Source organism: Centroberyx affinis, unplaced genomic scaffold (assembly GCF_046629955.1).
Source record: "Centroberyx affinis isolate AG114_WGS23_722 - 3 ecotype Tasmania unplaced genomic scaffold, CSIRO-AGI_Caff_v1 ptg007662l_1, whole genome shotgun sequence".
Taxonomy (NCBI): Eukaryota; Metazoa; Chordata; class Actinopteri; order Beryciformes; family Berycidae; genus Centroberyx; species Centroberyx affinis.
Window position 1 is genome coordinate 1 of NW_027283864.1, and position 25,984 is coordinate 25,984.

The following is a 25,984-nucleotide window of genomic DNA, read 5'->3' on the forward strand; positions in this document are numbered from 1 at the left end:
GATTGTTTCAACATTTTCTGCATTGTTTCATGATGATTTCATGTAAGAACTCATTGGCATGTATCAAGTGAAATTTATTGCAATCAGCAAGAATTATCTGCCAGTGCAGTGAGATTGACTAAAAATGTCATGAAACAAGCTTGATAGGTCTGGAAACAAGATAAAAATCACTTGACAACTTGTCATTTTTCGCAGTATTGGCTTGTATTTTGCACCATCATCTCTCAGTGCGCCTTAGGGAGACAGCATCCTTTGTAGACGTTCTTTCCTGCATCTCGCAGATATCGCGCCACAGTTGGACCCGTGCCCCGCTGTGCGTGTGTTATACGCCACTTCATCTCTCACAGTCCCGAGAAATCTAGAGGGGGCGAGCCGAGCAGCGTGAGGCTTTTTGTGTGTGGCATGGCCGGGTCAAGGTGGGTTTAAAAGGTTATGCGTTGCAGTATGGGGGGGGGGGGTTGGGGGGGGGGGGGGGGGTATATTGGTTTGGAGAAGTCACCACAAGCTGATCCGGCGTCCATGTGGCCACCATGACTATGGGATTAGGGCCAGGGGGAGGGAGTTAGAGTGGATAAATTCATTGAAATTGTGGAGAAATGCGGTGCAGAATGAGAGTAATTAGGTGACTGGCAGACTGTTTGGCTGGCTGGCTGACTAACTGAATGAATGAATGATTGAGTTACTTACTGACTGACTGTCTGACTGACCACTGAATGAATGAATGAATGAATGAATGAATGAAGAAATGATTGTCACAGAATGAAAGAATGAATGAATGAATGGCTTACTGACTGACTCTTGGACAACATAAATGAGTGACTACATGTAAGACCTGGTGACAGAATGAATAAATCAATGTACTAATTCATAAATGAAAAAATATATATATATTAAACCTATTTCATTGTCCCTACAGCTATTAGTGTAAAATCCCTTTAGATGTCTATCTAAACTAGGTCCAAGCATCTACTGCTATAGCTACAGGTAAATCCATATCACATGGTGTCGTTAGAATGGGATTAGGCCATAGGACTTCCAGGGAGTATTGTTACACAGCTGTGAGTGCGTGTGTGTGTGTGTGTGTGTGTGTGTCCAAACATAACACACCTTTTCCTACCTTTTTCAGTCAAAAAACGACTTAAAATGAATTTTAATAATAGGTTGAAACAAGTTTATTCTATATCCTCCCTGAAGCTATTTTCAACAGTAGACTGAGCCAAGAGTGTTGACCTACATGTCTCACAGTGTATGTTTTGCCAGCTCGGACCTTGAGAACTTTTCGCAGTAATAATAGAGCGAACATGGTCTTTCAATATCTTGAGGGTGGCTGCCTGCCAAGTTATGGCTGGTAATCGCCTCCAGCTCTCTGCTGCTGCCAAGTCAGTCACAGACCAGATTCCAGCTGTAATCCCGGTTATTATTTTCAAATATCTGTGTCATTGCTCAATTGTGTCACATGACCTCCGAATATATTTATACAGCAACAGAAAATCAGACATTTCATCATGTGCTCATGTGGGCGAACAATGTGAATAAACGCATGCCTTTTCCCTCTGGAGCCCACATTCAAATTTTGGGAGGGGATTTCAATAAGCAGGTTTACCCCGTTCTCCAAAATAAATGTGAAAAATAATCAGATGGAATTCTAGATGTTGTGAAGAATTTGTCAAATTAAACACGGACATTGGTTCTTGTAGCCATAATCTCACATTATGAGGTATGTGGCGAACAATGTAATCTTCTTGAAATACCTCCAATTTCCAATGAAAGCGAACATGGACTCCTCTGTCTCACATGAGAAGAAGAACTTGGAAGTGGTAATCCTAGTGTTCCTCGTTTTCTTATTTTGTCTCCATCTTTGTTGCTCAGCGCTCGTTGCTGTGGTGTTTCTGCACATGCTCTTCCCAGAGATCACCTGTCAATCAAACAGTGTGGGCGGAGCTTGGATTTTCTGTTGATGCAGTTTGAGTTTCTCTTTTCTTTGTCTGTTCGGCCATGGTGGCTATCACTGCTCATGCTAGCTACCCAGTTCTTCTTCTTTTGTTGATTCCGAACGAACCGGAAACATAAAACGCATCACTTCTTGTATTGTAACACTTAAGTCATCCAAACTGCTGCTTTAAAAGAGACTGTAATTAACACAGAACAGCTCTTTTCCATTGGCTGCAACTCAACATGCTGGTTGTAACTTGAGTTTTCTCAGAGCAACGTTTGTCTGTTCCCTTCATTCATTACAGAGCACTAATGACTCTGTACATCTGGACTGGAGGTGTTATGGCTTTTGTGTGTTTCTGTCTGTGTGTGTGTGTGTGTGTGTGTGTGTGTGTGTGTGTGTGTGTGTGTGTGCGCACATCTTGAACGCCCACCTCACCACCTGTGCTTGCGACAATAAATGCGTAAACGCGCACAACTCCAGTAGGGGTGTGGTTACGCACAGAAGCACGCCCTCCCACACACACACACACACACACACACACACACACACACACACTCATCACACACACCAAACCCTCTAATCTGGTTTGTTTCCAGTTGGTCAGGCTGATGAATTAGAGACCCCCACATGTTGACCTCTCTGGTCCGGTCTGGGGCTTGTGTGTGTGTGTCCATGTGGGTGAGATATATGTGTGTTTGATGTGTGTGCGCATATGCATCTGTGTGTGTGTGTGTGTATGTGTGTGTGTGTGTGTGTGTGTGTGTGTGAGAGAGAGACAGAGATATAAGTCCCAGGGGTGAGCCTGGCTGGAATGCAGAGGTGAGAGTTTGTCGCTACGGGAGACGGGCTCCATAATGGGGGGAATCAGGGGAATGTGGAGCCATCTCTTCACACACACACACACACACACACACACACACACACTAATTGCAGGCCATTGTCTGTGCACTGCTGTTGCGGAGGATTATGTCCATGCGAGGCAGGGCAGCGAGGCGTAGGCAGAGTCTGGTTCAAATCAAGTCAAATTAAAGTGGTGTCCAGCTGATTCACAAAGGAAGGATCTGTCTTCCTCTTTCTAATGCAGTGTATGTATCAGCAATGGACAGGTAACAGACAGCATAAGGGACGAACCAGCAGAAAATGTCTTAATAGGGACATCAGATGCTGCTACTGTGCACCTAGCACAATCTATGGTCTCCTTTACATCTGGCGTTAACATATTCAGTCTGTGCCTCGATCTGATTTAGCTGGATTACGTTCACACCTGACATTAAAGTGCATCTCCGGTAAACTCTTTCAAAAAATTGTATTCATCCTTCTTCTTCATCTCACAAATAAAAGCAGATCGCTGTGCACGTCACTTCCTCTTGTAATAGTCACTAGTCTTTTAAAACCGACAGCAAAACACCTCGTCTTGCTTTTTTTCCCCCCCATCCCAGTATCCCGACAAGCTTATTTCAAGACATTTTTAGTCAGATTATCTCACTGCACTTGGCAGACAGTTTAGCTGATTTTAAGAAATTTCACTTGAAACATGTCAATATAATGTCTTTCAAGAAATGATCACAAAACAATGAATGAAAACTTTCTAAAACGTCTTCTAAAACGATTTCGCTTAATTTGTCTATAAATATTCTGAAGTAAGCTTGATACGTTTGAATACAAGTGTTTTTTTTTCCTGTTTCTGTAGTTGTTATATCTGGATTGGGGACACTGGAGATCTTCAGTGCATCTTGGGTGCATTTACACCTGGATTTTATGCATATTTTGCTGTATCTCAGTACCATCAAATCACATAGGATGAATGTTAAAGGAGATGCAACAACATTCTGTTTCAGGCTTTGTTTGAATTCTAATGTGAGGTCTTCAAAATGTGGATCAGACTGAAAGCCGAACTAGAACTCATACAGGTTCTCAGCATTAGCCTCTTTCTATCTGTTTCTGTTTCTCTGTTTCTGTTGACTTTATCATCTCCCTGTCACTCAATTTCTCCTTTCGCATTTACATCCCTCTCTTTCCCACTTCATCCTCTCCTCCCTCTCTCTCTCTCTCTCTCTCTGTCAGAGCGAGGTTCAGGCGGTCACCTGGACCTGACGGAGTTGATCGGCGTGCCCCTCCCTCCCTCGGTGGCCTTCACCACCGGCTTCGAGGGTTTTCCGGCCTACAGCTTCGGACCCGACGCCAACATCGGCCGGCTCACCAGGACCTTCGTGCCGGGCCCCTTCTACCGGGACTTTGCCATCATCGTCACGGTAACGCCACCGAGCTGAACCCGGCAGCCTTTGGATTGTAAACCTCGGTCTCAAGATGCTTGTCTGCTATAGAATCAATCGGTTTCAATTCATAAACGTAATGGGAAACGTAAGGGGAATTTGGCTTGCAGACAGGGTTTACAGTAAAAACACATGGTAAAAGCAATAAAAACACATAACTAATCTCCACACAGTGATTTGAATAAAACATATGGGGATCAACAACTAAGTGGTAGCCAAATAGATGCCTCCACAAAATCCATTCAATTCATTTTAAGCTCACTTTGAAATCTGCTCTCCCACTTACACCATAGCCACTTGCAAAAAGATTAGAACTATGGAGTGTTTGTTCATATTTCCATATTTGTAATACATCTGTTTCACTCTTTTGCTTCTCTTAGTCTTAGTCTGAACCCTCCTCTGGTGAAATGTGTGCATGTAATAAAGTGAAATTACCTCAGAGTGAGATTCAATAATAAGTTATAAATTACACTGTGTGTAAAATGATGCATAATACTCTAAATTTAAGAAAAGATAGGAAAAGTGCTCTGTGTTAGTCTTGTGTAATGCTTTGTCGCCACCTTGTGGACTACTGAGGATAAAGCAGGCAAAGTGTTGATATCAATAATATGACAAAAATGTTTGTAAAGGTGTAGCCACCTTATTGTACTATATTTTATTTTTATGTCTTATGGTATCACTGTAATATCCCCGTGTCTGTGGTATAGTGAGTTTATAGTGACATTATTATACATTATTGTATTTTTTATCTCCTCTGGTATCACTATAATATAGTTATAATACTCCTTTAGGGGGAGGATTGTGCTAATAGCTCAAGTGGTCAGTTGTAGTGAATCCCACTGTCTTGTAGGTCCGCCCCAGCAGCTCCAGAGGAGGGGTGCTGTTCGCCATCACAGATGCCCGTCAGAAAGTGGTGGAGCTGGGCTTGGCCCTCACGCCGGTGCGGGGCGGCCTCCAGAGCATCTTGCTGTACTACACCGACGGAGAGCAGGCCTCCCACAGCCACAAGGCCGCTGCCTTCACCGTCCCAGACATGACCGAGCAGTGGACACGGTTCACGGTGAGCAGCGTTTATACCTTATACATTATAGGGTTAGATCTATAGAAATTGGCCTTTTATTAAATATGTTGGCAAGTCATTCCATCCATATTATATCGATATGATGGAGGTTGCTCCTTGACCTCAGCTATATAAAAACAGTTAGTAAAATCCTCAATTCATTTTTATTTTCTTTGCACATTTTGTGTATTCGTTTAATTGTTCAATTAACTTACTGATAGTGCTGCCTGCCAGAGAACATTGCCATCCATCATTGACATCCAGGTGTATGTATATGTATATGTATATGTATATGTATGTGTATATGTATATGTACTGTACTGTATATGTACTGTATATGTATATGTACATATGTATGCAGGTGTATATGTGTATATATGCCACACACACACACACACTGCTTTGTGTATACCTATTTGTGTTAATGTTGTGTTATATGCTTTTCTATTCTATTTGTTTTGGGGGGGTTTTGGGGGGGTTTTTTTGGTTTTTTTCTTCTCGCCCTTTGTCTAAAATGGTCAAATTGAAATAAATAAATAAAAAAATAAAAAACGAAACTGCCAAAATGATCAATCATAACAAGTCATTTAGTAAGTAAGTAAAGTTTCAAGAATTTCCCCGAGTCACGTGTCATTTTCTGATTATTCAGCTGCTAATAATAATGAGATGTTTCAAGATAAAACATGACATTTGGTGCGTTTGATGTGCCTGCCAGGTGGCGGTGGAGTACGACGAGGTGCGTCTCTACATGGACTGCGGCGAGGCCGAGAGGACCACCTTCCAACGGAAGCCCGAGAGACTCACTTTCTCACACAACTCGGGCATCTTCGTAGCTAACGCGGGAAGCACGGGCCTTGACAGGTTTGTGGTAAGTGGAAAAAAGTCTGTGTGTGTCTGTGTGTGTCGGTTTTTCTGCAATAAGGGCAAAATGAAAGAGAAAGAGTGAGAGAGGCCTGTGTAGTGTGTGTTTAACCTCAGTATCAATGCTCAGTTTGTCTTTTGGCCTCAGGATTTAGTCTTGTCGCTGCGTGCATGTGTGTGTGTGTGTGTGTGTGTGTGTGTGTGTGTGTGCGTGTGTGTGTGTTTTGGCCTCGGTGCCAGTCGTCTCATTACCATGATAAAGAGCTGAAAGGTCGTCTACCTTCAATCTGTCTCCTCTGGAAACTTCCCAGCATTCACTCTGTCTACTCCTACTGAAGCAAGCCTTCATTTGGGTTTTGACCAAATTGCTCCCACAACATAGTGATCACTAGGGCTTTGGCTCTATAGGCAAGTTGTTGTGCATGCAAAAAAGTTACAAAGAAGAACAGACATCCTTAAAAGATGTTACGCCTACTTCAAGCATGTTAAGCATGAATAGAATACTATCCAGGCAGTCCAACTAGGAAAATAAGCCTTGAAAACAACAAACTGTGCAACCATGCATGTTAGTGATTGCACCATGATATGTACCCTTTTAAGCCAATCTGAGGCATTTATTCTCCTTCACTGCGGTCTTGTTATCAAAACAATCTCAACCTCTCAAAGGAATTTTGGGAGATTGGCCCACTGGTCAACTTACCTGTTAAGTGATGAGAACATAGACACCAAAATCATCCATGTGTCCCTGGTAGATCGTTGGCTCCAGTGCTCCATGCTAACACTTTAGCATACGAGGTGTTGAGGGATAATAGGCAGAAAGTAGCATTATCCAAAGTAAGAAGATTGAACTATTAGTAATAAAGACATTATTGGTGGTTTAAAATTTTAAACCTGAAATATCATTATGCCAATATAGCTATATATAGATGTAGCCAGGTTTATTTTGGTAACTAGCCTATTTTGGGTGAGCAGCCACGTATTCATCCACTGTGTAGTGATTTGTAGCTGTACACAGTATCCTATCACCCACCATGTTCACTTCACTTCCTATGGAAACAGGGAAAGTAGTCCCTGGTAGTTCAGAACAGTATGCTATTTTTTTTATATCATATTTTGTGTAAATTTTACCAATCTCCTACACAAAACTGACAGACCTGGCCACATATCATTTAAGGTGATTGACCATTTAGCTTTAGAGCTGCTACAAGTTCTCATTTTCTCACTTTTGATGTAATGCTAGCTGCATACTATCCATAGTGTATGCTAAAGTGTTAGCATGGAGCACTGGAACCAACGGACACATCTGCCGCGGGCACATGGATGATTTTGTTGTCTATGTTCTCATCACTTCATGGGTAAGTTGACCGATGGACACATCTCATAAAAAAATGGTGTATTCCTTTATTTCCCTTAATCCTAGTGATTTGTTTAGGAACATTGCATAAAGGTTCTCAAACTTTCTGACCTCATGGCTTTGAACAATATCTAGCATCTGGCCTTGAAAGCCTGCAGAGGCAAACTGTAGTTACTCTTGTTCACATTCATGTCCCCTACCCAACAGTATGTTGTAAAACTGTGTAATTCACTGTCTTTTTGTTAGTCTTACAGTCCATCAAAATGTCATGACCACCTAGCTAACATCCTGAGTCCAGGGACTGCAGCTGGCCCTGGCACAGACTCAGGACTGGATTAAACGATGAGCACTGGAGATAGAGGGGGAGTAGGAAGGGAGGAGAGAATAGAGAAGGTGAGAGAGGGAAGGAGGATGGAGAAACATGAGGAGAAGTGGAGGACAGGAGGGGGAGTAAGCAGATAGCGGCTGAGGAAGTCGGAGATGTCAACAAGGCTTAGCTGCAGTCAGATCAAGGACTTCACTCAAGGTCTTTCAATGGTTCAAACTGGCACATTTACATCTTGAAGAGACCTTGGACACTGAATGACATTATATTACCTGGGTCAAAGTTGCTGTGTATATGTGTGTACTGTAGGTGGCTGAGCATTCATCAATTCACTAATTCATCCAATAACAGTGTGTTTAAGAGTGACAATATTCTACTTAATTCAATGAAAAATCATTTTAATTAGTCCCCCAAGGATTTTGTGTAGATTTTTTGGGATTATTGTAACTAAAGGTGTTTGATTTTATGATGGGTTTTTGCAAAAACTGCAACGCTTTTTAGGTGTTTTTTGCAGTAAAATTGTGGTTGATAAAAATTGCAAAAGTGAAGGAAAAATGGTACTAAAGTAGCACTAAAGATGTACCAAAAAAAATGTTTTTTATAACTACCTCCCAATACGAAGGAACAATATACAGTGTGATAATAAGCATAGGCCTTCTGCATATAATAGAAACTACTGGAACTACTTTGATGCTCATCCTTTTTTATTTTCTGAACAGAAAAAAACAAAAAACAAATATACAACAAAGGGAAATACTGTGCTTGGATCCCAGTCTTTATAAATAAACCTTCAACTGAACAACAGCACAGTGAGCAGTGAGCACCAGATGAAAGATCAGTGCATTTGAATATGTTTCATGATTAGAAAATGTATGTTTCCTTTAAGAAGTGCCCATTTATGATAGTTAGACATAATGTTCTTCTGACAGTGTGCAAACCAAAGGAAAGGAGGAAGGAAATTATAATAGTGCAAATTAAATGATGGCTGTTATGCTGACAGAGTGATTTGGCTTCATACCATTTCTATTTTTCCTAATCAGTTTGTGGCTAGTGTAGATAAATATGCAATAGGTCAGTATGATAAATCTCCATCCCTGGTGAATGAGAATGACAGCACGCATTAGAAATAGACAAGAACTCGACCCAAAGAGCCGGATTCAGTTTCAATTCGAGCTCATCAGAAGTGTAATGGCACGGTGAGAAGATACATCCATCCTCAGTTCATTCTGCCTTGTTCAGTGTAGCATGAGGACAGAATATGGCTCATCAGGATGTTTTGGACAGCGATGTCCAGCTATTCAATACAAACAAGTGAAATATCTGGGTCGCTTGTGTGCGTGTGTGTGTGTGTGTGAGAGAGAGAATCTTTCTTGTTTAGTTGTTTTGAGCTTCAAAAGAGAACAGTCAGGGCAAGGGGCCCTTTGAATCAGTGTGTGTGTGTGTGTGTGTGTGTGTGTGTGTGTGTGTGTGTTTGTGTGAGTATGTTTGGAAATCGGATCTCTATGGTGATTGCAGAGAGAGACAGAGAGAGAGAGAGAGAGAGAGAGAGAGAGAAAGAGGTTACAACACAGTCAATCAAACTTTAAAGATACAATCCATAATATAAGGATGGAAATTAAGTTTTTGGATATTGAAACTCTCTCAGATCATCATAACTCAAGCTACCGTTCTGTTTGCAAACATTACATGGAAACAATCCTTTTACAGCACATCAAGCCATCTCAATCTCATACAGTATAATGAAATATTCTCTCTCTCTCTCTCTCTCTCTCTCTCTCTCTCACTCTCTCTCTCTCTCTCTCCAGGGTTCCATCCAGCAACTGGTGATAAAAGACGATCCCAGAGCAGCCGAGGAGCAATGTGAAGAGGACGATCCATATGTAAGACACACACATACACACACACACTGACACACACACACACACACACACACACACACTGGTTTCCTATCTCTAGCAGTGGTTGTTAAAGGAGATGTACAGTAATGGACATTTGAACCAACAGTTCCCCCTGGTGGTCAAAGGACTGTACTGAACTACCAACTTAAAGGAATACACCACATGTTTGGGAGATTGTCAACTTACCTGTTAAGTGATGAGAACATAGACACCAAAATCATCAATGTGTCCCCAGTAGATAGTAAAAGTGAGCAAGAGGCATCACTATTGACTTAAACTTGGTTGTGACCTTTTTTTCTGCAAGTCCTAATGGCAAGATTAAGTGTAATACATTTGTCATACATTTACATAATAAACATACACTGATTTGCCAAAGGTAGATGCTGTATGAACACACTTAATAAGCATTATCTCCCACTTTGTGCGAGGGAATCTCATAGATATCATACATACATAACTTGTATGATGTGATGTTTGAAAAGGCCTCAGGTTACGCCAGCGGGGATGACGCACTGGACGACAGAGAGACTGAAGAAGAGCTGATGAAGAACACACACGAGAGAAAACACGACACCGCACGGGTAGGATGGATGGAGTGTGTGTGTGTGTGTGTGTGTGTGTGTGTGTGTGTGTGTATGTGTGTTGTGTCTGCTCCTGTCCTCCTACTCCTTATCAACAGGAAACTGATACGGCACTCTGTACGCGCGTGTGTGTGTGTGTGTGTGTGTGTGTGTGTGTTTCTTCTCTGTTCCGGCCCTGTGTTTGATCCTCCCACAACCAGGAAGTCAGTCTGACCCCAAACATCCCATAATCAGCAGTGACTTTGAAGCTTCAAAGGAAGCCGTCCACCATAAGATGAAAAACTGTTAGCAGATATTAAAGTCATGGTGGACGCTTTTATGTTACAACAGTTCTGACATTAGAATATTTTTTTTTATATTATAACTTTTTTTTTTAACTATTATATTGTAGGTCATTCTTTAATTATCTGAGTTTTAGTCCAGATTGAGCCCTATGAACATTTTTGTTTTCACTTTTTTCTCTCTATTTCTGTTTCTGTCTCTTATCTTTCTCTCCTCTTTCTAATTTTCTTATTTGTTTTCTCATCTATCTCCTCTCACTATTATTCTCTCACTTTTCCTCATTTTTCTCATTTCTCATATCTGTTTTTCTCATTCGTTTTCTCATCTCTGTTGTCTCATTCATGTCTCATCTTTCACTTTCTATTTTCATTCTCATTCTCATTTGTTTTTAGTGTCTTTCTCTTTGTTTTTTTTTCGTTTATTTCTTCTCATTTCTCTCCCTCTAACCTTTTTTCATTCAATTTATCACCTGTCTCTGTTTCTCTCATTCTTTTTATCATCGCTGTTTTCTCATTCATTTTTCTCATCTCTATTTTTCTCATTCATTTTTCACACATCTCTGTTTTTCTCATTCATCTCTTTCTGATTTTCTTATTCGTTTTCTCATCTCCATTTTGCTCCATAATTTTTCTTTCATCTCCATTTTTTTCTAATTTCTCTCATCTCTATTTTCCTCCATTCATTTTTCTCTTGTCTCTCTCACAGGGGGACAGTGTTCCAGTCAGAGCTCCGCCCACTGAGCCTCCGGAGGTGGAGCTAGATGAATATTCTGGTCACCTGACCCCGACGGAGCCCAGTGAAGAAATGCTCATAAGAGGTTGGCATGAACCTCAATTTATTAATTTATTCAATTTCTACCACAGCTATTTACTAATGAGTGAGTTTATCCACTTCAAAATTCTCTCTTGGCTATGTCCATTTTTAGAACCTTTTTAAACTTTTTTAAACTTTTTGAAATTTTGCAGCATTTGGTGCCTCACAATCAACATCAATGCAAAAAATCTGTATGTGTTGATACTGTTTTCATTACCCAGTTCAACTATAGACACACACAGGTCATCCGGATAAGATAAGATGGGGAGATTGGGTCGTTATAGCTGCAGCAAAGAAAAATTTTGTTGATTTAAATAAGGATAGAGCAAATGGGGGACATAATACCCCGGGTATTAAACACGCAACCGACAATGCAATCAATAGATAGCTAAAGGATTACACTGACTCTCACCACATATTGGGTAAGGTGACCAATGGGCCAGACTGCCACAAAAAATCATTCTTATTAAAATTCTTACCAGTTTATTGGGGTCTTAACAGCTGAGACAGACAAATATTTCAAAGTCAAAACAGCTTTCACCATGACAGGCAAACAAAAATAGATGTTTAGATTTGGTTCACCACTGTTGTAAAAATATATGGTTTAGATACTTGCCATCTGCATGTTGAGTATTTATTCACTATGGTGCTGCCATTTGCAAACTATGAAAACTTGCATCATTCACAAAATATACAAAAATGTCTGTTTATTCCTGAATTACACCTGACATATACACATAAAATCAGATTTCTCTTTCCCTTGCCAAAATACATGTTGCCCTTAACGTCACTTCCTATAGTTATATGTAGTCCTTTAAAACTGACAGGAAACAGTTCATCTCACTTGTTCGCCATCCACTAATATTCTGACAATCCATTTTATGACAAGTGTGTTACGATCCCAGCTGCCTGCCACCTGTTTGAATTGTTTTATTTCCATTTACATATTAGAGAAATTAGAGGCAGTGGCCCAGTGACCCAGGATGCATGTTAATGCCAGGTAGAAAGGGGGTTTATGATGAGTGTTCCCTTATAGTAATCTGATTGGTCACACCTGTTGATGATGTCATACGCTGTGTGCAGGGCCACACCAGACGGAGGAGCCGGGGGAGAGGTCAAGAGACGTAAGTTCAAAGGTTCCTCTCTCCTCTTCCTTCTTTTATCACCTTATTTCCTTTCCTTCCCTCCTCCACTTATTCCTAATGGTTGTTTACAGTATGTCAACTACATTTCCATTCTATTCTATTCTATTCTATTCTATTCTATTCTATTCTATTCTATTCTAACTTCTAAACAAAGTTGAAACCCAAATAGTTTCAATTTTCAGCAAAAAATCACACTTTTTTTCTTTGATTTTCCAGGGCCGCACCATGCAGGGGCCAAAAGGAGAGAGAGGGGATCCAGGACCCAGAGGCCCCCCTGGTCCCCCAGCTCCCTCTCCATCTGGGCAAGGAAGACCAAGCCAGACCCAGACTCAGCCGGGACCAAGAGGGCCACAAGGTCCAACAGGGCCCCCTGGACCTGCCGGACCACCTGGGAGAGATGGACAGCAGGTGTGTGTGTGTTCATTGTTCTTGTTTTTCTATCCTTGTATGAACCAGTTTGAGTTTTAGACCTTCGGAGTGGGGATATTTTGACCGTCTTCACCTCTACATGGGGTTAGTTTAGGGTTAGGACTTGGGTTGAGGTTTAAGATTAGACATACATAGGCATGCAGTAGTGAGAGTTAAGGTTAGGATTAGAGGTTAGGGAAAGAACGTAGTCCATGGAAGATCCTATACTGAGAACCATTGCCTACACCTGACATGTTGCATCCCTGTTCTTTCTGCCATTCCATTCTCAACCATTGTCTCTCTTTCACTCCCTCTCTCTCTCTCTCTCTCTCTCTCTCTCTCTCTCTCTCTCTCTCCACAGGGAAGCAAGGGTGACAGTGGAGCCCCAGTAAGTTATTTATCTGTTTTGTCCTTCCGTTCATACTGTAGCTCCCCTCATTTCCTCCCTCTCTATGTCTTTTTCAGATTGCTGCTAGACTGACAATTTCAAATTAGTCCAAAACACTCATCCATTTTGGAAAATAAATGAAATCATTACCTGATGTTTATCAGTCAGTTTCTCTGAAATATAGATGATCCATTCTCTATGTGTTATCATTTCATCATTTCAAAGGTTGTAAGTTACCTACATTTCATTAAAAGGCGCCATAAATTGATGTTTTTGTTATAAATCTGTAAGTCAATGCCATCTTAATTAAATGGCGGTCATCTCATGTGGTATCATTGCTGTTACTGTGTTTTTTCATTACTATACTTTACTTACATGCACTAACTAAACTGTGTTTTCACCTCCAGGGTGAGAGAGGAGCTCAGGGGTTTCCAGGTCTGGCTGGAGAGGCTGGAGCCAAAGGAGAGAAGGTACTGCAAAAGGGTTGAATGAAGATGCAATTATATGCAATATATTACTCTTGACTCATTACAATTTTTTATTAATATCATCACTTTACGTATTCCTGCCTGCTAGTAGTAATTCGTTACACATCACTTTTCCGTTACACCCCCAAAAATGAGTGATTGCATCCTCTATTATTTTCAAAAGCTGGAATAACTCAACTACCTCTCCTGTGAATGATCATAGCAATCATGCTTTTAAACAAGGCCTTAAGTGGCTGTTGTATTACTATTAATTCTATAGGCGACAAGATTTTGGAACTGCAGTGAAGTTCATTCATTCATTCATTCATTCATTTGTTCATTCATTCATTCATTCATTCATTCATTCATTTGTTCATTCATTCATTCATTTGTTCATTTATTCATTCATTCATTCATTCATTCATTCATTCATTCAGTTAGTCACAGTGGATTCATTTGATAATCTAACAGAGAGAGAGATGGCACCTGAATTCAAACACTACTTTTTTTATTTGGATATATCTTTACAAATACATTTCTAAATTTCTAAACTTCATTGATTTATAAACTATTCTCTTCTAAATGAGAGAATGTAACGAGATTCTAAATTTCAATTAACATCTTAAGCAATCATATAAAAGGAGGAGGAGCTTGAACATAATGTGTCTAAATCTTGACTCACCTTCCTTATTTTATGTCTTTTGTGGTGTGTACCACCTCCTCCTGCTTTCTTTCTTTTCTTCTCCTCCTGTCCTCCTCTTCCTCTCCCTCTTACCAGGGAGACCATGGAGATGGTGTACCAGGCCCTCCTGGCCCCCCTGGGCCTCCTGGACCCCCCAGATCACGCAGTGTACCTGTGAGTATTTATTACAGTTTGATTTGGTAAGATTTGTAAGATGCCATACAATATCTGTAAGACTGTAATATCATCATGAATGAAATTTTAGTCTTTTCTTCACTTGTTCCAAAGTTTTTGACATTTTGCTCTTATCACACTTCAAAATTCACACATTATGGCGCTTATGTTATTATCCCATGTGACAAACCCAACCAATATGGCACATAAAGTAGGCTAAAACAAACCATAAAAAGTACTGTATGGGCAAATACTGTTTGGGCCCAGACCTGCTTCAAAACATCCAAGTAGATGTAGAAGAGAGATGAGAATAAGCTACAAGAAACTTCCCTTTATAAGGAAAATAGTGTGTGTTGTGAAAAAATAGTGTGTGTGTGTGTGTGAGCCTGATTGTGTGTTTGATGTGTGTGTTAGTATGGAGCCGATGCCCTGGGCTCTGGGTTTGAAGACGTGGACAGCGACACTGAGGTCATGAGGGTAAGAGAAACACCATATGACCATATAGAGAGAAGCAGTAAGGAATCTGTATTTTCAGAATTTGCCATATAAACCCTCTCTCTTCCAGGGTGTTCCTGGTCCACCGGGGCCTCCAGGACCCCCCGGACCGCCAGGACCTCACCTGTCGTCATCTGGCCCAGCAGAAGGCCTCTCTCCTGGGCAAGTTGGTCCGCCCGGTGTCCCTGGCAGAGACGGCATGGATGGGTCGCCAGGCAAACCTGGAATACCAGTAAGTTAGCTGGATAAAAGACGGATTTGATTTTTTTTGTGTGCTAAAAAATTTGTTTTGTAGGGTTGAATCATATACAGTGTAACTTAAGGAGTTTGCAGATATATTGGGCTGATATTGGGCCATATTAAATATTGGATATCAGCCTGTCAATGGCGTCCACCTCCAATATGATGGAGGAAAACCTGCAATGAAATTGTATTTTCTTTGCACATTTATTCATTCATTTAATTGTTCAATTCTAGTTTTTGTGAATCAGTTCTTCATTTAAAGGCAGTAATCTATCCCAGAGTTTCCCTGCCATTGAATAGGTGTGGTGGGCCAGTCTGCCTTAACTTGTTAGTGTAAGTGTTAACCCTAAAAGAATTTTATGAATGTTTTAGTTCCCATGATGGAGTAAATGCTGTTTCAAAGGCACCCTGACAAGAATAGAATTCTAGGGGACATACGGCATGAAAATAGTCAAAATTAAAGATATTGAATATTGGCATCAAATATCCTATATAGCCTAAAGACATCAGTGTCAAAAACACGTCATGGATTTATATTATAAAAATGTTGCATTGTGCATGTTTCAGTTTCACCATCATTTTCTTCTCATGTTTTATTCGTGGCATTACAGGCATTATTTCTATATGTCTCTTTTTCTGCTATCATTGACTAGTCTGTTCTCTCTGTCTCTCTTCTTTCCTACCTTTCCATTTGTCTTCTTATTTCTATCTAGTTCCAAGTTAATGTTTTTTTTTTCAATTTCCAGTTAAATTTCATCTGTACTATGTGTTCTGTTTAGATCTAGTAGTAGTTATTTTATGTGTGTGTGTTTGTCAGTGACCAGTCTGTCTTCTACCCCCTCTTTTCCCTACTGTTTTGCTCCCTCTATCGTTATTCTCCGCCCATCTCACCCTCCATTTCTTCTTTATCTCTCTTCTCTTCTTTTCCCACACCAATCACCAATCTGCTGTCCCTCTTCTGTCTCTTCTCTCTTCCTCTTCTGACATCCACTTCCCTCTCTCTATCTCTCTTCCACCCCCCGGTCTCTGTTTCAGATGTTTGAGGATTGGTTTAGTGGTTCTGGGTCTGGTGGTTCAGGTCTGGACTCAGAGTTTGCGTCCTCTGAGCTCGGCCCGGACCTCGGCTCTGGTTTCAGTTCTGGTTTCAGTTCCGATTCGGGTTCTGGCTCTGGTTCTGGCTCTGGTTCTGGGTTTGACTTCGGGTCCGCTTGGGGTTCAGGCGAGGTATATTGCCCTGGTTTGCTTGGTAAACCAGCAGGCGCTAAAAGGCAGAAATACAGTCAAAAGCCGGAGTATTGAGGCAGCAAGTTAAAGATTTACAAAAAAATTATAATTTTTAATTCCCTGTTTTTTTTTTAAATTGTTGACTCCTATATTGTACAGGACAGATTTCACATCAGAAGATGAACATGGGACAAAATCTTGTTATTATGGACTCAAATTGCCTTCTATGTTAAACCATATTAAAAACAGTGATACCCATGAAAAAGACCAACTTTAGCTCACTGCCTCAATACTCAAGCTACTGACTGTACATCATCTCCAACCATGTTATCTAAACTAACAGCTCGCTGGTTTTTACTGAAATGGCCACTGGCTGAAGTGTTGTGTGACGAGAATAAGTGTGTGTGTATGTGTGTGTGAGAATGTGTGTGTGTTCAGGTATCATTATTAAGCTTTGTTTTCACTTCCACATCCCCCTGGCAGCCAATCCCAACTGCATCTGGTCTGCATTGGATCAGGTTAATAAGTTTGGGTTCATTCATTTTCAGTTCAAATGTTCATCACTAGAGAATGAAATGCAGTTTCACTTGACATTTGAAAGTGATTGAACTGAAAGGGAATTAACCACAACCTTGCCCTCTCCCTCGGTCTGAGCTGCCATCTGTGCTTCCCTTCATCCAACATGGTTAAGGAGAGAATCTGCCTTTTACACTGGTTTGTTGTATTTTGTGTGTACCAGTGGTTCTCAGCCACTGTACAGTACCGAGGCGTGCTGATGTAGAGCTCAAATGTGCTCAGATTTTGCTTGAAATTCAAAATCTAAATCAATTTATGACCACTTTCCCCTCCGATTTTTATGCAGAATTCTAGTATAATGAAAATTGGCTTTATTTGACGTCTACAAGCAGTCAATCCTTAACAAGCCTTGTTTCGGGCTCTTGATAATTTGGTATGCCTTGGAATTTAGTGCTGTACGAATAAGGCTGAGGACCTCTGGTACACTCTATGGTCAGCTTCTACTAACTTTATGGTGCAGAAACCCTGCTGTACTTTGGTCTGGTACAGCTGAGTTAAAGGAATACATTAAATATTTTGGGGTATCGGCCTGTTGGTCAACTTAGCCGTTAAGTGATGAGAAAATTATCCATGAGCCAGATTGTTGACTCTGCTGCTTCATGCTAACTCTTTAGCTGAGTGAGAGTAGGTGACTAGCATTGTCTCAATAATGAGAATGAGGAGCTAAATGGTAAGGAATCTTAAATGATATGGGGCCGAATGTGGCAGTTTTGTGTAGGAGATTGGTAAAATTGACACAAAATATAATACAGCAGGTAAGTACGGGTGTGAACTACAAGGAACTGCTTTCCTTGTTTCTATAGGTAGTGAAGGTGGTGGGTGATAGGAGACCGTTTACAGCTACAAATCACTGCGCAGTGGATGAATATGTGGTTGTTCCCATGAAATAGTTCCAAACCTAAACCTGGTTACATCAACTATAATGAGTTAATGATATTTCATTTTTAAAATTTAAGAACCTACAGGGCACACCAAAACCACCACTAGCAACTTTTTTATTACTAAAAGGTCAGTCTTTGTACTCTGGATAATGCTAGTCGCCTACTATCACTCAACATAGTGTATGCTAAAGTGTTAGCATGGAGCACTGGAGCAAGTGATTTACTGCAGAAACATGGATGATTTTGGTGTCTATGTTCTCATCACTTACTGGGTAAGCTGACCAATGGGCCAATCTCCCAAAAAAACTTGGTGTATTTCTTTAAACTGGCTGGCTCTCCCCTTTGTCATGGCCTTTATTGCTGTTGTCCCCAATGGAATGGCTAAAGGGTCAACCAACGGCTACTAGCGTCATATTTTCTGTGACCATGCGACTCCTTATCCTCATTGGTTGACTTTGTCTCTGTCTATCTCTGCTTCTATTTGTCTGTCTGACTGTTTGTTCATGCAGGGTTTAGCAGGAAGAGACGGGGCTCCAGGTCTACCGGGAGCTATGGGACAGAAGGTAAGCTAGCTACGACTTAGCTCAAGGTGGGACTAGCCTATACCGTAGGTGGGGTGGTAGCCACAGTGAGGACAGTGACACCTTCGATAAGAATACACATCCTGATACATTCTCTTATTGAGCTAACTTCTACAGAGTAAAATAATAGTTAAATTAAACTATTCCTCACTTTGGAATCCGTTAAGGACCCCAGCTTGGGAGCCACTGGGATAAACATGTACTTGCAAATTCATGGGTTTAACTCTGACTCATGGCCTTGGTTGCACGACATTCTCTCTCTCTCTCTCTCTCTCTCTCTCTCTCTCTCTCTCTCTCTCTCTCTCTCTCCCATCTTTCTATTCACTCTCAATTATGCTGTGAATTATCTAATGAAGCAGAAAAGCCATTGCAATGATTTTTGAAGATGAATAATGCAGATTACAAGAGGTTTTCTGAAAATCCTATAAACACATCCAAGCTAGTGTGAAGTATGGACAGCCTCAATTAATATTGATATTAGATTGTCTTGGCTTCCACCACCACTGACTAAGAGTAATCTCTCTTTTACCTTTCTTTCTTTCATTCTTTCTTTCTTTCTTTCTTTCTTGCTGTCTTTCATCCATAGGGTGATGAAGGTCTACCTGGGCCACCTGGACCAAAGGTAACATATTACTCAACATACAGTATGGTACAAATCTTCTTCACCGTCATGCCAATATTAAACCAAGCTGCCTGTCTGCACATCATGTATTGGCCTCCCATTTAGCCCCAAACTCTGTTTTGGCAATAAACAAATTTCTGGTTGAGCACAGTTTTAGAAATCAGTATTAATTTTCTCCATATGTGCCTGACCCCTGTCTTTCTCTGCAGGGTGAATGTGGAACTCTGGGCATGGGGGGGTCCCAAGGGTCCAGCGGTTCCCCAGGGAAGAGAGGCCCAGCAGGTCCCCCGGGACCACCAGGACCTCCTGGACCCCAAGGATCCAGATTCTTTGTTGAGGTGACCTATTTCATACCAGAGACCTGGACATACATATCACTGCTTTAGTATGAAAATGTTATATTTTCTTTTGATAATTATAGACAACTACCATTGACTTCATCACCCATTCAAATTTCTGTGACATTTTCATTAAATAAATGTCCATCTTACACACGTCATAATGATTCAACCTATATCCAGTTCATGAAAGCTTTTCCATTTGCTGTTCTAAACACCTGGTGTCTGGTAGCTCTTTCCTGGCAAAAAATCCTCTGACACACAGGAAGTGATGCGTTTTTCGTTAGCAGCACCAGTAACAGCGGTTTGCTTGGAATCAATAGATGAGCAGTGATAGCCACCATGGCTGAACAGACAAAGAAAAGAGAAACTCAAACTGCATCAACAGAAAATCCAAGGAATAAGATGTCACAGTACTGGACACACTGTTTGATTGACAGGTGATCTGTGGGAAGAGCAGTGCAGAAACACCACAGCAATGAGCGCAAAGATGGAGACAAAATAAAATAACTAGGATCTTGCGGATTACCACTTGAATTTAATTCTTTAAATACAAGGGGAAAGTGAAACACATTAACATTGGAGTTGACAGCAGTGATGTATTGTAACAGTGCAATAGCATATGCTGGATGCTGCATACATTGTGGAGTGCTTGTATATAACTACAACTGTGCATCATTTAGTTTCAAATACTGTAGTTGAACTGCTTGAGGGGTGCTTGATTTACCTTACCCTGGAGTTCAAACAGCTTTGAAATGAACACATAAGATAAGTTAAATCAAGTGCTTGGCCTTCCTTCAGCACATGGATCTCAAAGATTTGTGTCTGATTTGTATCCTCCATTACTGTTTCCAGAAAGTGCAACATCAGAGTGTGTATTTGTTTTCAGGACTTGGAGGGATCTGGGAAGAGTGACATGCTCATCGGAGCTGGAGTCAGAGGCCCACAAGTCAGTGACCATGTGTGTGTGTGTGTGTGTGTGTGTGTGTAGGACATGTATTGTGCCTTCACTGTATTGTATTTTATCCTCAGACTACATGTTTTCTCTTGTTGTTGTTTTTCCCAGGGTCCCCCTGGCCTGCCCGGCCCTGCAGGACCTAAGGTAGCCAATCTATTTATGCATATTTATTCAATGATTGCATATTCTGCCTACAGCAATGTAGCTCGTATTCTGTTTATTACAGGTAATGATACACAATGTGTGATTCACTGAGTAGTTTGCCTTTGCATGCACAACTCTGTTGCTTTTGGTTGCTGATGGACTGAACATGTCACACTGTCTGCAGGGTGAAGACGGGGTTCCAGGCACTCCAGGGCTCTCTGTCAAGGTAGGTTGACTCACGTTATCCTGTCTTCTGTCTCTCATTCTCTCTTCCATCTTTCTTGAGTCAATGGATGCAAATTCTGAGGAATGCCCTTCATCAACATTTCCCAACGTTAATGAAAGAATCATCTCAGTTTACAAGGCCAAAAACCTTTTTTTCAAATTGTGGATACCTTGCAAAAGCCTCCTCTTGTAAAAGTGAAGCACATAGTAGGATGCTTTTTAATATATTAGCTAGCTTAAGACCTTTTGCATAAACAGCAGTACATTAAGTGTTCTATGTCCCTCTAACTATCTGTGCTGTGTGATTGCAGGGAGAGCCAGGGGAGCCGGGACCAGAGGGTCTCCAGGGTCTGGCTGGACTACCAGGCGCACGGGTTAGTAGCAGCTGTCTGTCTGCACAGCAAATATCCCAGTGTTAATAAGTGCTGATTCTTCAGTGACAGTTATTTGGAGTTGACAAGTGTTGAAAATCACTGAAGATCATGCTGGAGTGTAATATGGCTACCGACACGCTATTTATTTCCCTTTCCCTCTCCTAACAGGGAATCAAAGGAGACAAAGGCAGTACAGGATCCAAGGTAGGGTTGCTGTACAAAAATGAAATGGATGAATACTGTAGAATAAGTCAAATCTGGCTGTTTCTTTATAGTTTTTCTGCTTATCAAATTATGAATTCTCTGCTGTTTCTGTTCCCCAGGGCGATCGTGGTGTTGACGGACTCAGTATCCCAGGACCACCTGGGCCTCCTGGACCTCCTGGATCTATCATCAACCTGCAGGATGTATGCACACACATACACACACACACGCACACGCACACATACACACACCCAAAATGATGGTTATAAATTGTCATTACTTGGCATCTATGGAACACATCAGTAAAGTTTTTTTTAAATGACAATGACGACACATTCCAGCTTTTCACCATTACTTCTATACATCCTGGAGTACTAAATATGCCAGATATGCTCATAATCCTGATATTTACTCTTTTAGTTGTTGTGCGCTCTGTCCCCAGCTGCTCCTGAACGATACAGAGGGCATCTTCAACTTCACTGAGATCAGAGGGCCACCTGGGCCAATGGTGAGTACTAACAAGCTACTGATACAAAGAAGTAGCAATGCTTCTCCTTTAAGAGAAATGCCACCCCTCCGTTTTGGCTGTTCTCCATTTCTCTCTGTAATTTTGAAATACAAAACTGCAGTTTGGCAGCTGGCATCAAGGCAGGAGAGGAGGAGAGGAAGAATGGAATCTTGTTAGCTGACACTAGATTAGGGGAGATAAATCCCATCTTCTTTGACAGCAAAAAGTACACATTTTATCAGTTACATAAACATGGATTTGAACTACTACCAGGAGCAAAAAATTGTTTCTATGAAAATAGAAACTGTACTTTATATGTCCAGTAATGTCAGGATTTTGACCAGGATTCTATATCTTTCATTTTAGCATGTGCAAATAGATAGATTATCAGATGGAGAAAAAGGGGCTTTTATTTTGTAGTTAGTAAGCTTCCAAGTGCTTTCTAAGTGCAGTGTGATGCTTTTACCGTGATTTAATGCCACAGTGCAGTGGTTACAAGATGTTTACCTACAGCTAAGGATGAACCTGAACTATGAATGCATAGTTTGAAATATGATCTTGCATCCTCTCCTCTCTGACTTCACATTGCATCGCTGCATTTTTGAATTGCTGTGGCAGCAAGTCTGTTTCTGCACCCTGACTGTTTGATGATGCTGTATGAGCATGTGATTTTTGCTTTGTCAGACATAAGTAACCCATCCCTGCTGCTTTTGCTTGTGTGTGTGCGCACATGCATGTGTGTGTGTGTGTGTGTGTGTGTGTGTGTGTGTGTGTTGCAGGGCCCTGAAGGCTTGCCTGGCAGAGCTGGATTTCCTGTAAGAACATTTTGCTACACCACCTTATGCTTAGCATGTGTATCAGCTGTTGAATAATGTGATTAGAAAAATCACATTATTAATGTGATTCATGTTTTGCGGAGTGTTTTTCAATGGCCATTATCATTTGGAAGCAATGTAACAAACATTCTGGTCTCAATTTTGCCTTTGCTGTCGTGGGACTAAACAGGGTAGGTAAAGTACCTGAAGTAGGTAAAGAATCTGACCATGTGCTGCAATGTTGTTTTCCACTGATGGTGGTGTTAGACCTTTGGTGGTCTTATACCTTTGCCTTCTGAAACCCTATTAAAGAGTAACTAAACCCCAAACCTAAAGCTATGTAAAGCCTGACATTTGATGGTTAAAAGCATGAAATTGCCATCTGCACTGAAATCGCCATCTGCTATTGGCTGATATTTGGTGCCAGGTGGTGACATCACCTGGTAGTTGCATGCTTTTTACCACTAGATGTCAGGCTTTACACAGAGTTTAGTTACTCTTTAAGCTCAAACTATAAATACTGCTGCTGTCAGTTGAACATCAGTTTGAACTCGTATTTCATTTCGTTTCATTTCATTTTACCTGAATTGAAGATTGTTACGTGTTCATGACTCTAGGACCCATGAAAATCATTTAGCACTTATTGCAGACTTTCAAAACCATCAATGACCATCAATCTGAAATGCTGTCATCCTCTCCAGTCACCCTTCTAAACCTCTCTTAAGTCTTTACTTCTCTTCTAACCATCCCTCCCTCCCTCCCCAGGGCCCCAGAGGACCGAAGGGAGACCTGGGCCCTCCAGGTATCCAGGGGCCGGCAGGGCTCAAGGTGAGGACCAGACCACAGCAGGACGAGTTTCTCTTGGCATTATTGTCATTAGAATACATATTCTGTCACGACTACATGGGTTGCTTAAGAGGGGGAGCTAAAAATTACTCTTTATTTCTCTTTCTGTGTTCTCACAGGGAGAGAAGGGAGAGCCAGGGGTGACCATCGCTGCTGACGGATCTGTCATAACAGGCCTGAGGGGCCCCCAGGGGCCCAAAGGTATCAAGGTACAAGATACCCCAATGACCCCTCAAACCCCTAACTGACCTTACCCACCAGCTAACCCTTACACCCCTACTTCTAGAGTGGTCAAAGGCATCAAGGTGATTACATGTTCTCTAATACTGTACGACCTTTGAAACCCTACACCTTCCAACCTATTTCCTACACCACAGATATTCAGCTTTGGAAAATGATAGGGAGACAAGGGCTACTTGATGCACTGAGATCAATAATGTTGCTGAAATTAAATTGGAGCAGAGTGATTAGAGAACCTGTCCTTCAACCAGAGAACCTGGGTTCAAGCCCCTGTGTCTGTCCTGCTGAAGTGTCTTTGAGAAACACACTGAATCCCAACCAGCTCCAAGGCTGCTGCTCTGTAGTTGAGCCTGACCTCTGACCTCCCTGTGGAGGGGGGAAGAGAAAAGAGAACTAGGCTAATCGGTTGATAGATTAAAAAATGAGGATAAAGAATTACTTGGAAGCAGGCAAGCATTCACAATAACCCAAAGTCAGGCTTGGTGCCCCAAGAAGAAATCTTTTAAAAACATGAGTTCTAAGAGAAAAAGTTGCCATATTCTGTTGTATTCCCGTCTTTCACATGTTGCTGTGTTGCTTTGTGTTTCACAGGGTGACCGCGGCTACCAAGGACCTGCTGGACTCATGGCGAGTTAATATTAAATTACAGCATTAGTAACTGCAAACTCTGTATTTTCTGAAAGCTCATAAACTTGCATTGAACGGACACCTTGTTTTTGTGCTTATTATAGCGGTAATTTCACTGTGTTTGATGGAAATCTAATATGGTTTCTGAGTCAGCAATGCAAGGCTTCCTTTCATTATAGCTGACTGGTTGTTTGTTTATTTCAGGGCCCAATAGGACCAACTGGACTTAAAGGAGAATATGGCTTCCCCGGTCGATCGGTCAGTACCTGTGGTCTTGTTTATTTGGATCAGGAACTTTATTTATTGCATTTGCATTGGGCACAAATAAAGTTTTATTTCTCCCCCTCTCTCTTTCTGTAGGGACGTCCTGGTATGCCAGGGAGGAAAGGTGACAGAGGAGAATCTGTTGGCCTACCGGTAAGATGCTGCATTAGGAAAAGATGAGAGATTTCCCCGCTGTTGACCTTAATCTTCCCTTTGAAACTGTGTGGATGCATACATGTTTACATGCTCTGTATGTGTCACTCTCTCTGTCCCTCTCTCTCTCTCTCTCTCTCTCTCTCTCTCAGGGACCCCCAGGTCCTCCCGGTGCCCCCGGACCTCCAGGAAGAATTCTTGGGCTGAACGGAGTAAGTATGAACCTGTTGGTGCCTTACTTTTCTGATTTGCCATTTTGACTTCATGGCCTGTGATGATGATGATGATGAATGGTCAGGACTTGACACTGCAGTATTTCAAAGGTTTGTTTCACAGTCGTGGATTAAGCGTGGCTTCAGACAAATCTATGGAAAAACATGGGACTGGCAGCACTCCAAAACACTTTATACGACAGGATCTAACTCCTATTATACCGTATTTTTATTAATGGCCTGCATCAGGGTTTGGCATGTAAGCTTCCTCAGAGCATCATTAAGCATCACTGAGCGCTGATCATCGATGTTGATCATTAATAAAAATATGGAATTATTTAGGTTAAGTCATTTTTGGAGCGCCACCATTGCCATGTTTTTTCATGGATTCACTGGAAGCCAGTGTGTAGGTTTTTAAAATAACTCCTGGAATGCATTGAACATCACAAATTAATGATATATAGCAGTGTACCAAGTATTCATAGTATTCCCATGATGTCACATGCATTTCCTACCAATATGGTGTTTATCATAGACACAGCTCATTGGCTGTGGCTGTCATTTGATTATAATCACTTGTTAATATATTGCAATCAGCTATTTTCCTACCAAGATGGCCGTGTGGTGATGTAACAGAACACTATGAATACGAGGGTGGATTTCTCCTTTATGCCGATGACGAGGCTTAATCCATGTCTGTGAGGCTCGCCCATTGTTTTTGACCCTGACTCATGCTAGGTGATAGTTCATTCGCCTTAATCACTGAGTCTGATTACCGTGCTCTCCTCCTTTGAATCTTAAAGACAG

The 25,984-nt window shown here is 41.3% G+C and overlaps 1 protein-coding gene across 1 annotated transcript; it reads left to right on the forward strand.

The window, feature by feature from the left end:
* Positions 1–4,000: 4,000 nt before the first annotated feature.
* On the forward strand, positions 4,001–25,177 carry LOC139639759 (collagen alpha-1(XVIII) chain-like; the record flags this gene model as incomplete). Its single annotated transcript, XM_071513908.1, has 31 exons — positions 4,001–4,188; positions 5,060–5,269; positions 5,985–6,137; positions 9,615–9,689; positions 10,190–10,288; positions 11,276–11,387; positions 12,467–12,507; positions 12,745–12,936; positions 13,298–13,324; positions 13,732–13,794; positions 14,570–14,647; positions 15,062–15,124; positions 15,213–15,374; positions 16,421–16,609; positions 18,576–18,629; positions 19,234–19,269; positions 19,479–19,607; positions 20,497–20,556; positions 20,674–20,709; positions 20,894–20,935; positions 21,246–21,308; positions 21,477–21,512; positions 21,632–21,715; positions 21,955–22,020; positions 22,800–22,835; positions 23,601–23,663; positions 23,801–23,890; positions 24,513–24,548; positions 24,753–24,806; positions 24,909–24,965; positions 25,118–25,177. Coding segments are annotated over 31 exons (2,654 nt in total), but the record flags the coding sequence as incomplete, so codon positions are not given.
* Between the last annotated feature and the right edge of the window lie 807 nt (positions 25,178–25,984).